Here is a 14,510-nt window from a genome sequence, read left to right as displayed (position 1 = left end):
TTATTTATTTATATATTTTTAGCAAGAGGGGAAGGGAAGGAGAAAGAGATGAAGAGAAACTGTGTGGTTTCTCTCGTACGCCCCCTACTGGGGACCTGGCCTGCAACCCAGGCCCGTGCCCTGACAGGGAACCCAACTGGAGATGCTTTGGTTTGCAGGCTGGCACTCAATCCACTGAACCACGCCAGCAAGGGAAAAAAAAAAATTAATGCAAAAACATTGTGTAACCATTATCTTAAAATTTTTGGAAAATACAGTTAAGCCAAAAGAGAAAAAAAGCAGTCCGTAGTCTCACCATTCCAGAAATAGCCACTGTTAACACTTTAATCACCATGGCAGGCAAAAGGCATTTTCTTATGTTCATTCACCTTTCCTTTTTTTTTTCTTTTTAAATACCGTGGTACGCACAAGTGATCAGACCCTACTAGAAATCCACACCCCTGTGTTACCTCCCTACCTCCCCTACGGAGACAACTGTATTCTTGACTTTTGCTTTTAAAACTTTAATCACTCTGATAGACGAAAGCTATCTTTTGTCCCTGGCTATGAGAGGTGGCCTACTGCCTGCAATATGCACAAACAATGTATCATGTTGTTCATTTGTCTCCTGAGACTTGCCTTTTCCACTCCTTATATCTCTAAGATTCATCCTTGTAATTCTAGCTCATTTTTCCCCTGCTATTTAATATTCCACGCTGTGAACATACCATCGTGTAAGGAAATTCCATTCTCCTGTCGGTACATGGGCTGTTTCCAGTGAAGTATTTTGTCAAGCGAGGTTGCTTTGAATTTCGTTGTGTACATGTTCAAAAACTTCTCCAGGGTCCGTATGCATGAAGGGAACGCACGTTTTCCTATCTTTGTTTTCCAAAGGGATTGTAGAGATGCCATTCTTCACCTTGCTCTTTTCACTTCAACACCCTGTAAATATCCCGGCGGACTCTTCCGACAGTGCACACCGAGCCGCATCCCCCCGTGTACTTAGCGGGGCTGGACCTTTGTTTATTTCACCGGGCCCCTATCGCGGCTTCTGGTTATTTTTCACCGTCCCATAAAATGATATGATGAATACCCCGAAAATCGTAAGAAGTCAATAACATTTTTAATTCCATAGGCGGGCTGGGGAAAGGTAAAGGAATGTGCCAAGACCACACAGCTAGAGAAGGCAGAGCTGGACTTCAGGGTCCGAGGGGGACCCTGAGTTTATTCAGGGTGACTGCGTGACCCTGGGTGCAGGGCTCTGGAGGGCCCGGGTGGAGGTAACCAGGGAAAAACTCAAGTGATTCCAAGCGCTGTGTGCTCTGGGGCTCAGTTTCCCCATTCTGGTCGTGGTGAGAAAAAGCGAGATAGAAACGGGCATGATCCACACCGAAGGGCTCTGGAAGGCTGTTATTTTCATCGCCACTACAGGGCCCAGGGGAGTAAGCGAGCCCCTCAAGTGGCCCTAGCCCAGGGTCACTTGCCCTTACCCCAACCCCTTCCGGGCATCGCCGGGGGGCGGAGCCAGCCAGCTGTGGGGTCCCCCGCCCCCAGGCTCCGCCCTCCTCCCAGGCCTGAGAGGGAGGAGGGAGCTGGGAGCTGCGGCGCTAGGACCCGGCGGGCCAGGGCTGCGGCGGGGCCTGGGCGGCCGGAGCAGCGCGGACCCGGCTCTCAGCTCCCGGCACCATGTGAGGGGGCTCAGGGGCCACGGGGGGCCGGGCGCTCCCCAGGGGAGGTGAGCAGGCGCCGCGCGGGGGCGGGCAGCGGGGGTTGGGGCACTGCCTGAGCCCCGGGGGGAGGTTGGGAGCTTTCGGGGATGGGGAGTGATGATGTGGGTGCCCCAGGGGCTGCCATAGACCCACTCTTTAGGCAACCGGGACCGGAGATCCCGGTCCTCGGTGCCCGAGGGCTGTCGCGGGGTTCGCGGGGGCCTTCTGTCTCTGTCTACACCATCGGAGCCCGGGGACCCGGCCGCTCTCTACCTCCTATTTTTTCTCAGCTGGGGCGAGGACTCCGGGACCTCCGGAGTGCGGGAGTTCGTGGGGTCAGCGCAGTGGGGATGCAGAGGGCGACTCGCCCCCTCCCCAAGCGGACCCGCTGGCTCGACGACCCCCATTTGGGAATTAGGTACCCCCTCCCCCTTCTCCCTGAAGGCTTCCTTCCGCGCCGCTCGTGGGGGCGTCCCGACCCTGCAGGAGGACTCCCCGGGCTGGGAGAAGCAGAGCCCCCCCCTGAACTGAGGGCAAGGTGCGCTGCCCTCCCCTTACCTCGCGCTCTCAGCCCAACTGCAGGGCCCGCTGTGGGCATGACTCCACACCCCCGCCCAGTGCTCTGGGCTGCGGTCTCCCCAGCCTGAGCGAGTCACTCCCCAACAGGCCTGCCTCGTGTGCCAGGCCAGGGGATGGGCACACACGTGAGGCCTCTGGCCCATTCCAGCCCTGGGGTTTCCTTGAGGGAGACCCCATTAACCTCAGCCCTGGGCTGCTCCCTGCAAACAAGTCTTCCCAGCAGGCTCTGGACAGCCCCGCAAGGCACTTTGCCTCTCTGAACCTCAGTCGCCTCGTCTGTGAAATGGGGAGTGAGAGCCCCTACCATGCAGTGTTGCCAGGAAGATGGAGTGAGTGGGTGATGCTTAGTTGGCACACATTTCTGATGGGAGTGACGTTGCTGGGCTACGGGTCAGAGGAGGGGGGAATGTTTCGCTGGCAAACTCCGTGAGGCAGGCCTTGAACAAGGAATAACAGCAAGACTCACAGCTGCTGGCACTGACCTAGCACTTGCAAACCCTGTGCCTTCCTTGCCAGACGGGCTTGAATCCTTCCACCCTCCCCTGAAGTGACCTACTGTCATTACTCCCATTTCACAGATGAGGACACTGAGGCTGAGAGAGGTCCACGGCTTGCCCAAGGCCCCTCAGCCAGTAAGTGGTGGAACCAGGATTCGCACTTGAACCTGAGATGCTGCACTGACCATGGCCTTCTCAAGAGCAGGACTGTGACGGGACTGACAAGGGGGACCGACCAGGGGGACCCTGGTCCTGGCTGAGGGCACCGCTCAGGCACAGGTGGGAAAGTCGGAGGTGGGCCTGGGAACTGGCGTGCGCTTGGGTGTCCGGAGCGAGGGCCATCTGGAGGCAAGAGTAGTGACGACGAGGCTCAGCTCTGAGCGGCTGCTGGCCCAGCTGGACCGGCAAGGGCCTGGAGTGCCAGAGGCGTCAGGACTGATGGGGGCGACCCTGGAATTCTGGACTCTTGTTATTTGCTCTGATGGGGCTTTGCCTCCAAAGACAGGCTACTCCTCCCTTGTGATGAGCCTCGGTTTTCGGATCTGTACCCGGTGAGAGCCCCAGGGCCTCCCGGACTGGCTGTGAGGGCGGGCCAGGGCGAAATCTGAAACCTGGCTGGGAGGCAGGGGGGCGGGGCTCGGAAGGCGAGGGAACCGGGCCTGGATAGTGGGCGGAGTCAGGACCTAACCAGTCAGGAGCCGCCTATGGGGGAAGGCTTCTTTGGCCTGAGGTTCTCCGGCTATTCCGGTGGCAGTGTAGGAGTAAACAGCAGCTAGGTCAGGGGGCGGAGATGGTAGCGGGAGCTGGGAGGCCGCTGGAAGGGAAGACAGCTGGGCAGCCCCGAGCCCCAGCTTCTCCCTTTGCGCTCTCCCAACCTTAGTGCCCTCCGGGCTTGAATCTGCTGGAGGCGTCTGGACACGAGTGCTTGTTTCCATTTGACAGGTGGGGAAACTGAGATCTGGACAAGAGCTGGGTCCTGGGAGGGTGGGTGCCGGTTGGGGAGCTAGGGGCAGATCTGGGCTTGGAAGGAAGGGCTGTCCGAGGCACATCAGGCTGCATTGTCCCCTGAAGATCCCTCGCACCCTCTGAGGGTAGGGCTGTGATTATAGCCAGTTGAGAGATGAGACTGTGTGCCCTTAACCCCTCAGATCTTACTCGGAAATCCCTGAAGTCATTCAGCCATCCTCCTGTACCCATCTCCAGGAGGCACCGCAGAGGATGCGGTGAGGGCTCGGGGGAGCGCTCAGCCTTGTGGGGAGCTGACACTTGGGGGAAGTTCCTGGCCCGCCGCAGGTTGGAGGGATGAGTGGGTGGCGTGAGCAGGGTGCAGGAAGGCAGGGTTTTTCAGACATTTTGTGCAAGACCTGCAAGGGTGCAGTGCAGAGAAGTTTGGGGACCTACAAGGAATGTTGCTTTCTTCCAAGGCCACAGGAACCTAAAGCAGGGGTTCGAGTAGCGGTGAGAATGGGGTTCCTGCTGGGTGGGGGGCAGGCTACCCAGCATGAGAACCAGCTGCCTAGAAGAGCCAGGGTGTGGGGCAGCCCCTGCTGAGAGCACTGAGGAGAAGAGAGTGAGGGGCAGGAAAGGAATAAGGGTTCTGCCACCACATGGCCCCGGGACCTTGGTGTTCTGCCCTTTCTCCGCCTCCGTATCTCCATCTGCAAATTATACAGCCCTGAGCCTTGAAGTCGTGGGTGGGAGGAGAGCTGGCAGGGGTGGGGAGGGTGGAGTCTTCGACAAGCTGGACCTAGGGGAGGGCACGCAGGCCATAACCCTTTCTGTGACTTGCAGGTGTGAGCCCACACCCCGGCCCCCTGGGCCACCTGCAGGACGCTGGCCCCTGCCCCTCAGCAGACGCCAGAGAGAGATGAGTAGCAACAAAGTAAGTCCTCCTTCATTTCTGGTCCCCAGCTCAGCCTTTCGCTTCCTTCAGTGAGGCCAGCTTCTACAGACCAGCCTCTGGCCCAAGCCCCAAGTCTTCCTTCCTTGCCGAGAAACGGCTGGTGCCTGGGAGGCCCTGGCCGGAGCCCTACTGTACCACTGATCCGTGTGGCTTTGGGCGGGCTCCTGCCTCTCTGGGCCTGGGTCCAAGATGGCAAAGTGCTGTGCGGGGAGGGTGGGGTGGGGAGGCGGAGGTGAGTGGGAGTCTGGAGGAGGGGGCAGAGTCGGTCCGAGATGACAGAATGCTGTGAGCACCACTCTGAGGATGTCGGGATTCCCCATCATCCACTCATTCATGCTTTCCTGAGCACCGGCTACGTACCTGGTCTTGCACCCCCGCCTCCTAGAATCCACGGCAGCACAGCCTCGGCAGAGCCTGAGGGCTGGGCGCTGGGTGATGTGGGTGTATCAGTCTGGGTCCCACTGGCAGAGAGAAACTGCACAATAATTTGAACAGGGAAAGTTTAGTCGGGCTTTGGAGTACTGAGGGACTGGAACTCTAAGGAATGAGGGAGTCTCGGGTGTAAGGAGCAGCCACCAGCCCCAGGTCGGAGATCCAGGCCTTGCTGGAGAGGGCACGGCTTTGGTCCACTGGGGGGCAGAGAACTCAGGGTGGTGCTGTACTGGCGCAAGCAGCTGTAAGTCCACCCTCCAGGCTACAGGGAAGGCTGTTTCGGGAGATAACTCCCCAGAGGCACCCACCTTCCGTGCAGAACTGCTCCGGGGAGGGAAGCTGAGGGCAGCTGGTTGAGCCCAGCTCCGGAGAAGCTGCGGTCGCAGCAGGAGCCTGAGGCACTGTGCTCCAGAACCACCCGGGGGTGGGCGCTGGGGGAATGTGCTGAGTGCAGCGGGCTGCTGGCCACTGGGCGCTGGAGTTGAGCACGTGCTGAAGAAGCCATGTGCCCTGTGGGGGCGCGTGCCCCAGAGCCGGACGCAAAAGCCCACCAGAGTCAGGAGGCGAGGGCCTTGCCGTCTGCAGTGTCTTCTGCGCTCTCTACTGACAAAGCTTAATATGCAGTTTAGCTGGTAAGGAAAAACAAGTAAAGGGTCCAGATCCATTTCTGCAGAGCTGGCAAAAAGGGTGAACTTGGACCCTGGCTGGTATGGCTCAGTGGATTGAGGGCCAGCCTGCAAACTGAAAGATCGCTGGTTTGGTTCCCAGTCAGGGCACAAGCCTGGGTCACGGGCCAAGTCCCTGGTTGGGGGTGTGCAAGAGGCAACCGATGTATCTCTTGTACATCGATGTTTCTCTCCCTCTCTTTCTCCCTTCCCCTCTCTAAAAATAAATGGAATCTTTTTTTCTTAAAATGAGGTTTCATTTTCTTTTTTTTTTTAAGATTTTATTCATTTATTTTTAGAGAGGGAAGGGAGGGGGATAGAGAGAGAGAGAGAAACATCAATGTGCGGTTGCTGGGGGTTATGGCCTGCAACCCAGGCATATACCCTGGCTGGGAATCGAACCTGTGACACTTTGGTTCGCAGTCCATGCTCAATCCACTGAGCTACACCAGCCAAGGCAAAATAAAATCTTTAAAAAAAAAAAGAGGGGGTGAACTCGGAGCTGAGAAACAATATGTGGATAACCAGCGCAGCGGGCTCAGCACCAGGAGGCAGGCCCCCAGGTCTCAGCTAGCCTTGCAGACCCTGTGCACACACCCCAGTGGGCAATCTGGGCATCACGTTCCTGCCCGTGCAGCCCGACTCCTGAGCAGATCCATGCCCTCGGGGCTCCCAAGCATCCTTCCAGCTGCAGGGGGACCCTTCTGGCGCCCACATACGATCCAATCCAACCCAGCAGACCTGCCTGTGAGAACCTTCTGTGCTCCAGTCCTCGCCACCCTGAGAGCTGGGATAATGGTGGGGAGCAAGGCTGACCCAGTCCCCGCCTCAGAACTCACGGTGGTGTGATCGGTGCTCAGAGGGACGGAGGAGGCCTTCCTGGAGGAGGCAGTGTCTGAACTGGTTTGGGACCCGGAGCAGGGGTGGTAGGGGGTGACGAGGTGGGGCGCCAAGTCCGCACGGTCACTGGGCCCTCACCAGCTCTCCCCTCTCCAGGAGCAGCGGTCAGCAGTGCTCGTGATCCTCTTCGCTCTCATCACCATCCTCATCCTCTACAGCTCCAACAGTGCCAACGAGGTCTTCCACTATGGCTCCCTGCGAGGCCTCAGTCGCCGGCCCATCAACCTCAAGAAGTGGAGCCTCACCGACGGCTATGTCCCCATTCTTGGCAACAAGGTAGGGCGGCCACTTCCGGGAGCTGCCTGGTGCCCGATCCCTCCCGCATTGCCCTCCACCACTGCTCCCGCGCTTTTTCCTGTCCACGCTCTCCATCCCTCCTAAAGGAAAGGGTGGCCCCGGAGTCAAGGCCCCGGCTCCCACTGCCCTCGGCCCCCTTTTTGCTGCGTGGCCTTGGACAAGTGCTCTGCCCCAGGGTGGGCGTCAGTTCTGTCCGACGTCCCACCCTTCGCACTAAGATCCTACCATCTCCTCAGGCAGAAATCTTTGGAAAGACATCTGGTTGTCAGTGATTTCTGTCTCTGCTGGGGAGTCCACATGGGGTTTGGGAGGACCCCGCGGTACCGGACAACACAAAAACAGCCCCTGCTCCCGCCCCCATTGCATCTTCTCCCCAGCACAGTTGACTCACCGCCCGAGTTATTTTATCTTTTACGTGTTCGTGTCTCTCTGACCGGGAGTTCTCGAAGACGGGAGTGCAGTCTCTCTTGCCCGTTGCTCTGCCCTGAGCACTTGACCACTAGCCTGCTTACTATAAATATCTGTGGAACGCTGAACAAATGGGCTTCAGTTTCTCTGTCTTTAAAATGGGCATACTTAGCCCTGGCTGGTGTGGCGCAGTGGATTGAACGAACCAAAAGGCCGCCGGTTCGATTCCCAGTCAGGGCACATGCCTGGGTTGTGAGCCAGGTTCCCCAGTTGGGGGAATATGAGAGGCAACCACACGTTGATTTTCTCTCCCTCTTTTTCTCCTGCCCTTCCCCTCTCTCTAAAAATAAACAAAGTGGATGTGATTATTTTGGCCTCTTGGAGGCCTGGATGTACAGAGTACAAAGCCTGCCACAAGTGACTGTGACAGCATTCACTTTCCTTGTCCCCCCAGACGCTGCCTTCCCGCTGCCACCAGTGTGTGGTCATCACCAGCTCCAGCCACCTGCTGGGCACCAAGCTGGGGCCCGAGATTGAACGGGCCGAGTGCACGATCCGCATGAATGACGCGCCCACCACGGGCTACTCGGCAGATGTGGGCAACAAGACCACCTTCCGCGTGGTGGCCCATTCCAGTGTCTTCCGTGTGCTGCGGAGGCCCCAGGAGTTCGTCAACCGGACCCCCGAAACCGTATTCATCTTCTGGGGGCCCCCGAACAAGATGCAGAAACCCCAGGGCAGCCTCGTGCGGGTCATCCAGAGGGCAGGCCTGGTGTTCCCCAACATGGAGGCCTACGCCGTCTCTCCCGGCCGCATGCGCCAATTTGACGACCTCTTCCGGGGTGAGACAGGCAAGGACAGGTACCAGCCTCCCGCCTGCCCCCTCTGGCCAGCCCTCTGCTCTTCAGCATGCTGTGCGCAGTGGGCCTGTTGCTCCCAGCATGCACTACTTCGAGGGTGTGGTCACATGCCGACCTCTGGTTTGGTCTCCTGGGGGAGTACTCCTCATGTCCAACTTTTAGCACGAGTCATCTCCAGCATGCACTGCATGGCCTCATCTTCCCTCGGGGGCTGCCTCCCAGCATGCATTGCTCTGAGAGAAGGAGGGCCCCCAGCATGCTCTGCTCTAAGGTTGCCCAGTCATTTCCAGCATCTTTCTAGGAGAGCTCCCTCTAGCGTCCCTCCTGGCACCTCTTGCTTTCAGCGCGCTGTTGGCTCCCAGCACTGAGTACGGGTCACTTCCAGCCCTGCTCCGGAACAGCTAGGCCCATGCTGTCCAAGGGAAATAGAATGCAAGCCAGATACATAATTTTAAGTTTTTATAGTAGCTACATGAAAACAATAAGGAGAAACAGATGAAATTATTTTTAATGTATTTTATTAACTCAGTATGTCCCACATATGGATCCTATACATATTTGTTTGATTTATACCTAAATATTTAAAGTTTTGGAGCTATTGTAAATGGCATTTTTTGGTTCTCAATTATTTATCACTAGTATTTAGAAATACGATTTTTGTGTAGTGACCTTATATCCCGTAATCCTGCTAAATTGACTTTTTGGTTCTAGGAGATTTTGGTAGATTCTTTAGGTTTGTTCTGTGCAGATGATTATGGAAGGACATGCAAAGAAGGCCAGTTTTATTCCTTTAGGCCTCATTTCTGTTTCTTGCCCTTAGCGCACTGGCTAGGAACTTCCAGTCCAACGGGGAAGTGTATTGGAAGGGGCGGGAGTCGACATCCTTGCCTGGGTCAGGGCCTCAGGAGGGAGGGTTCAGTCTCTCCTCATGACATGTGAGGTTAGCTACGGGTTTCTGTAGCTTCCCCGTGTCCGGTTGAGGAAATTTCCTTTGCTTCTTAGTTTACTAAGAGTTTTTATCAGTACTGGATATTGAATTTTATCCAATGTTTTTCCACCTCAATTAATATGTGGTTTTTTCAAGACTATTAATATGGTGGATTATCTTGATTGATTTTTTCAAGGCTATCGAGTTAGCCTCGTATTTCTGCAATCAACTCCAGTTCGTTGTGGTGTATTGTTGTTTTTATATAGTGATGGATATGATTTGCTAGTACTTTGAGGTTTTGGTCTCTGTGTTCGTGAGAGACGGTGGTCTGTAGTTTATTTTGTGCTGTCTCTGCCTGGTTTGGCTGTCAGGCTGATGCCAGCCTCACTAAGTGAGCTGGGAAGTGTTTCCTCTTCTGTTTTCTGGAAGCGATTGTATAGAATTGGTGTTATTCTTGCCTTTAAATGTTTGCTAGAATTTGCCAGTGAAACTATCTGGGCTTGGAGAGTGTTTTCCAGAAGATTTTAAACTGTGGATTCACTTTCCTCAGTAGTCACAGGATACTCAGGTTGTCCGTTTGGTCTCGGGTGAGTTTTGGTCGTTTGTAGTGTTCAAGAAACTGGCCCATTTCATCGGAGTTTCCATGCGCGTAGTCTTTTGTGGCTTTTTTAGTCATTTAATGTTAACATGGTCTGTGACGAGAGGCTCTCTTTTACCCTTGATATTTGTGTCTTTCCTCTCTTCTTCTGTCAGTCTGGTGAGAGGTTTCTTTTCTAGTAAACTTTTCAGAGAACCACCTTCAACCAAATATATCCCAACTATTTTCAGTTCGACATGTCATCCATACAAAAAAAACCATCAGTGACAGATTCTGCATGCTTTTTTCACACTCTCCAAGAAATCCAGACCGTGTTCTACACTGATGCCACGTCTCAACCCCATGCCAAGTGCCCACCCGCGCTGCCTGCGGCCACCCCAGTGGACAGCACAGCTTCAGGCTCGCAGCTCTCTTCCCATGCCTTGCCCTGAACCTGCCGCTCCCAGCACGACTGTCTCTGATAGGTCGCCCCGTAGGAGTTTGCTTCTAGCCTGGGCACAGCTGCCTCTAGCATGCTCTGTGGTCGTGGCCACCCCCTGCCTGCTCCGGTGTGACCAGTTTCCCCGACAGTTTTTTCCCAGCATGCCCTTCTCCTACTCTCGCTCTCAAAGGAGCTCTCTCCACACCCCTCACCTCTGCCCAGACAAGCCCTCTGCCAGCAAACCCGTGCTCCCCCAGGGGGCTGGACAGCGGTGGCTAAAGTGGGGGAGTTCTGTGAAACTGTGGGGGTAGACTCTTCCTCCCTGCTTGCCCTGCCCCCGCCGGCATGCCCCCTCATCGAGCGCCCTCTCTGCCCCCAGGGAGAAGTCCCATTCGTGGCTGAGCACAGGCTGGTTCACCATGGTGATTGCGGTGGAGCTGTGTGACCACGTGCACGTCTACGGCATGGTCCCCCCCGACCACTGCAGGTGAGCCCCCCCAGGAGAGTGCGTAGTCACTGGCCCTGGGATGGAGCTGGGGGCCGGGAAACCTCGGCTGGGCGGCCTTTAAGGGTCTCTGTTTGATGGCATTCAGACTGCCCTGCGGAGGTCCAGGCTCCTCAGAGCCGCCTCAGGGGCCAGAGTCCAGAGTTTGTGTATTAGTAATAACTATTATTATTACTGCATGAAAAGCCCAAGAAGCACAGTTGTGGTTTACTGAGTGGGGACCATGTCTCGAGCATGACTATATTTATGATCTCGTTCACTCCTCATAGTGATCCTAAAGGATAGGTATGTTATTATCCTCATTTCATAGATGGGGAAAACTGAGGAAGTTGTTCTGTGAGTGGCCAAAGGTCCCACAGACAGTGAAGGGTTGGGGCCAGGCTCCAGAGCCCACAGTCCTTACGTCTACCCTACTCTGCCTTGGGGACAGGAAAAGGTCTACTGCTTAAAAAAAAAAATAGTTAATGGTGGAAAACTGAGGCCCAGGGAGGTATAAGAATTTCTGCCATTCAGGTCCTATAGCAGCTGGTCAGGGGCTAGAAGGGGCAAGGGCCCCACCGGCACCCACCCCACGCTCACAGCCCCTATCTGCTCTGCCCCAGCCAGCGGTCCCGCCTGCAGCGCATGCCCTACCACTACTATGAGCCCAAGGGGCCGGACGAGTGTGTCACCTACATCCAGAACGAACACAGCCGCAAGGGCAACCACCACCGCTTCATCACGGAGAAGAGGGTCTTCTCGTCCTGGGCCCAGCTGTACGGGATCACCTTCTCCCATCCCTCGTGGACCTAGGCCGCCCTGCCTGCGGGGCCCACACAAGGGACATAGGAGAAGTGGCTCTCGGCCAGCCATCTCCTGGCCAATCAAGGCTGGCCAGCCATCTCCTGGCCAATCAAAGCTGGCCAGAATATCTTCTGGTCAATCAAGGCTGGCCAGCCATCTCCTGGCCAATCAAGGCTGGCCAGAGTACTTTCTGGCCAATCAGGGCCTTGAAGAGGGTGTATCCTCCAGCCAGTCAGGGCCTGGGGATATCTCTGGGCCAATCAGGGATTTGGACTTTTCTGTGGTTAATCAGGGGTGTCGGGATTTCTTGTCCAGTCAGGGTCTGAGCGTAGTCAATCAGGGTATTTCTGAGTCATTTGAGGCCAAGGACATGTGCTTTCCCATGAGGCCTTGGTTCAGAGCCCCAGGATGGTTCCCAAATCATTCCCTATTGTCCGGGACAGTGGGGTCCTGTTCCAAGGACCTGGGTACTCTGTGTTACCCCTCACTTCCCCAGAGCCAGAAAGGGAGGTTGCATAGGGGGTGGGAGCTCTCTGGAGGCCGGGCCGGGGCATTTGTGGGCTCGAGGGGTTCCCAAAGTTGGGGGGCAGTGTCTGGGTCTCAGCTCTGCCCTGAGTGGCCTTGGACAAATCCCTCATCCCCCTCTCTGGCACCCTTCTGCCCATGTCAGGTTCTAAGGTGGAGTCTTCGGCCCCTTACACCTTCCCCACTGGCTGCCTTGGGTCTGCCCTCCATAATACTAGACCCCTCCAGCGACTACCCCTTGCTGGGGGTCTCACCTTTCTAGGGGTCTGGGGTTCCTTTCCCTACCTCCTCCTGGAGATGAGGGTATTTTTGCGCAAACTCCCCCAGGTCTGGGGGACTCTGATAGGAATGGCCCAGCTGCCATTAGCTTGGCTCTTAAAGAGCCAGGCCCCCTTTTCTGTTGTCCAGCAATGAGGCTTTCCACCTGTTGGAGGAGCCTTTGGGGCTGAGAAAGGGGGCACCCCAGCCAAACCGAGGTTTCAAGCAGCCCCTTTGTCTGCAGCTGCTGAAATCATCCAAGCGTCTCCCTCCTGCTGGGCCCGGAAAAGCTCTAGGGGGCCGGGAGCTGTGTTGCTTGGGTTCTGTCCCTCCTCACTCTGTATCAGGCACTTTATGACTGGGCCTCAGGGGGTGGGTTTGCCCCCTGCTCCTCTGGAGCCTGGAAGGGAAGACCAGAGGGCTTCCTGGAGGAGGCTGTGGAATGGGAGGGGCCAGGTAGAGAGGAGGCGGCCAGCAGCAAGCCATTGCACACTGGGGCAGGGGTGGGGTCTGGCAGCTCCCCCAGACTTGGTTTTGTAATGATTTGTACAGGAATAAATGCGCCTAAGCTCCAACTCCAGCTCCTGCTCCTGCATCTTCCGATGGGTCGAGCTGGGCCCCGGCTGGTCCAGGGCACTGGGCCTCTGTGGGACCGCGCCCACACCCTCCAGGTTAGGAGCCCACACACGAGCAGGGTGGCCAGCTTTTCCAGCCGGCCAGTGAGTCGTGCGTTTTGCAGCTTGGGTGGGGAGCTGGCAGCTCTGGGGGTTGGGGAGGTGTGGAGTTCCCAAGTCGAGCCCATCTGGCTTTTCCAGTCCTGCCTACTCCTGCCTCTGTGACCTTGGGCAAGTCGCTTCCCCGGGCAGGGCCCCAGTTTCAGGACCGCCCACTGCTGTCAAGGAGCTCGGGTTCCAGGGAGGGGCGAGGCCCCGGAACAGGTTCTGTCCCAGTCAGGCCACCCCAGGAAGGAAGGAAGGGCTGCAAAGACAATAGTACAGGTGCTGTGAGAGGGGCTTTGAGTAGGTGACAGTCTTCTGAGACCTGGAAGATGAGGACGGGTCCTGCAGAGGCCGGGACAAGAGCTTTGGGGACGCAGAATGACATCTCTGTCTTAGAAAGAAGTTGGGGGAGGGGGGAGGAACAGGAGAGAGGAAGCAAGGGCAGGATTCAGGGGGAGAGGACACATGGTGGGGTCAGAGGTTGGCTCTCGGGCCTGGGGGTGCCGAGGGCAGGGAGCCGAAATTCCCTGCAGGGCCAGGCAGCCAGGAGTCAGGCAGGGCTGCAGCCCTGGGAGGGACGGGTTGAGCTGGAGTTGAGTGATAGGCCTTGTTTACCACCCCAGGTTGGCAGGAGGAAGGGGGTCGCGACTCTGGGAGATTACAACCTGTTTCAGCAGATAAGATACCCTTGGGAGCAGAGGCCTAACAAAGGGCGACCGTGTGAGACAAGGGCAGGCGGCCTGCCGGGGACCAGGAAAGAGCTGTCCCCGGGCACTGGGCCAGCCCGGGTGGGGGGGCCACGGAGCTGGGAGCAGGGAAGGTCGCACCACATTTGTTTCTGAATTCACGTTTGCATTCTCCTAGTGAGTAGCTGCGTGCTACGCTCTGTACTAGGTGCAGGTGAAGAGGGAGGGAATGTCAGGTGGGAAGAATGGCCGGGGCCATAGTCCAGTGGGGGGGGGCCCACAGCTCTCTCAGTAGGCATGGAGGTGGCAACAGTGGGAGACAAGGCTGCTTGGGGCCAGATGAAGGGGGCAAGGCTCAGTCCCTCTTGCTTGGAGAGCTCATCTTGCTTGGACAGCAGCAGGACAGGCAGGAGGCTGGGCTGCCACCGGACATAGTGATGGTGGTGATGGGGATGTCAGGGGGACAGGGACTGCTTGCAAAGTCATTTCATGGGGACCCTAAGGCCCTGCATGGAGATGGGAGTATGGAGTACGGCGCACTCTAGCCCTGTGCAAAGGCTTCTGGGAACCTGCCTGTCCACTGGCGGACATGGAGACCCAGCAGTGCGTCAGGAGGTGGGTTGTGGAGGGGGGGGTGGATGCTGGGAAAGGTCGGTCTAGCATCAGGAGGCAGGACTTCGATGGAGGATGCTGAAGGTAAGAGGCCTGGGGTCTAGTCCTCAGCTCCCCCGACTCTTACCCCCTCAGGAGGGCCCCACAGAGACTGGTACACTCATTGCCCAAGTTACCACATCGTCACGGTCCTTCTTTGCTCTGAAATTTTCACCTGCTCCCCACCGTGGCCAAGACCGCATTTAG

At 56.8% G+C, this 14,510-nt stretch overlaps 1 protein-coding gene across 13 annotated transcripts; it reads left to right on the top strand.

Annotated features, from left to right (window-relative positions):
* Positions 1–1,566: 1,566 nt before the first annotated feature.
* Positions 1,567–12,827, top strand: ST6GALNAC6 (ST6 N-acetylgalactosaminide alpha-2,6-sialyltransferase 6). 13 transcript variants are annotated; one of them, XM_045845932.1, is made up of 8 exons: positions 1,589–1,714; positions 2,846–2,899; positions 3,645–3,706; positions 4,556–4,646; positions 6,761–6,940; positions 7,824–8,230; positions 10,556–10,663; positions 11,288–12,827. In XM_045845932.1, the coding sequence occupies exons 2-8, from the start codon at positions 2,846–2,848 to the stop codon at positions 12,249–12,251; spliced, it is 1,866 nt and encodes a 621-aa protein (XP_045701888.1). In that variant the 5' UTR covers positions 1,589–1,714; the 3' UTR covers positions 12,252–12,827. The 13 variants fall into 13 exon arrangements, with proteins under 13 accessions (XP_045701900.1, XP_045701888.1, XP_045701890.1 ...); XM_045845934.1 differs by having other exon boundaries at positions 1,620–1,714; positions 2,846–3,043; XM_045845935.1 differs by having other exon boundaries at positions 1,621–1,667; positions 2,846–3,043.
* Positions 12,828–14,510: the final 1,683 nt, after the last annotated feature.

This window comes from Phyllostomus hastatus, unplaced genomic scaffold (assembly GCF_019186645.2).
Source record: "Phyllostomus hastatus isolate PE091 unplaced genomic scaffold, TTU_PhHast_1.1 phas_contig_495, whole genome shotgun sequence".
Lineage (NCBI taxonomy): Eukaryota > Metazoa > Chordata > Mammalia > Chiroptera > Phyllostomidae > Phyllostomus > Phyllostomus hastatus.
The sequence above is the reverse complement of the archived record's forward strand: the minus strand, read 5'-3'. Positions and strand labels throughout refer to the sequence as shown.

Bases quoted from the DNA above. Each gene is read 5' to 3' on its own strand.
- ST6GALNAC6 (XM_045845932.1), top strand. From the start codon at position 2,846: ATGAGGACACTGAGGCTGAGAGAGGTCCACGGCTTGCCCAAGGCCCCT. The intron at 3,707-4,555 runs GTGGGGAAACTG...TGTGACTTGCAG, and splicing joins TGCTTGTTTCCATTTGACAG to GTGTGAGCCCACACCCCGGC. The intron at 6,941-7,823 runs GTAGGGCGGCCA...TTGTCCCCCCAG, and splicing joins TCCCCATTCTTGGCAACAAG to ACGCTGCCTTCCCGCTGCCA.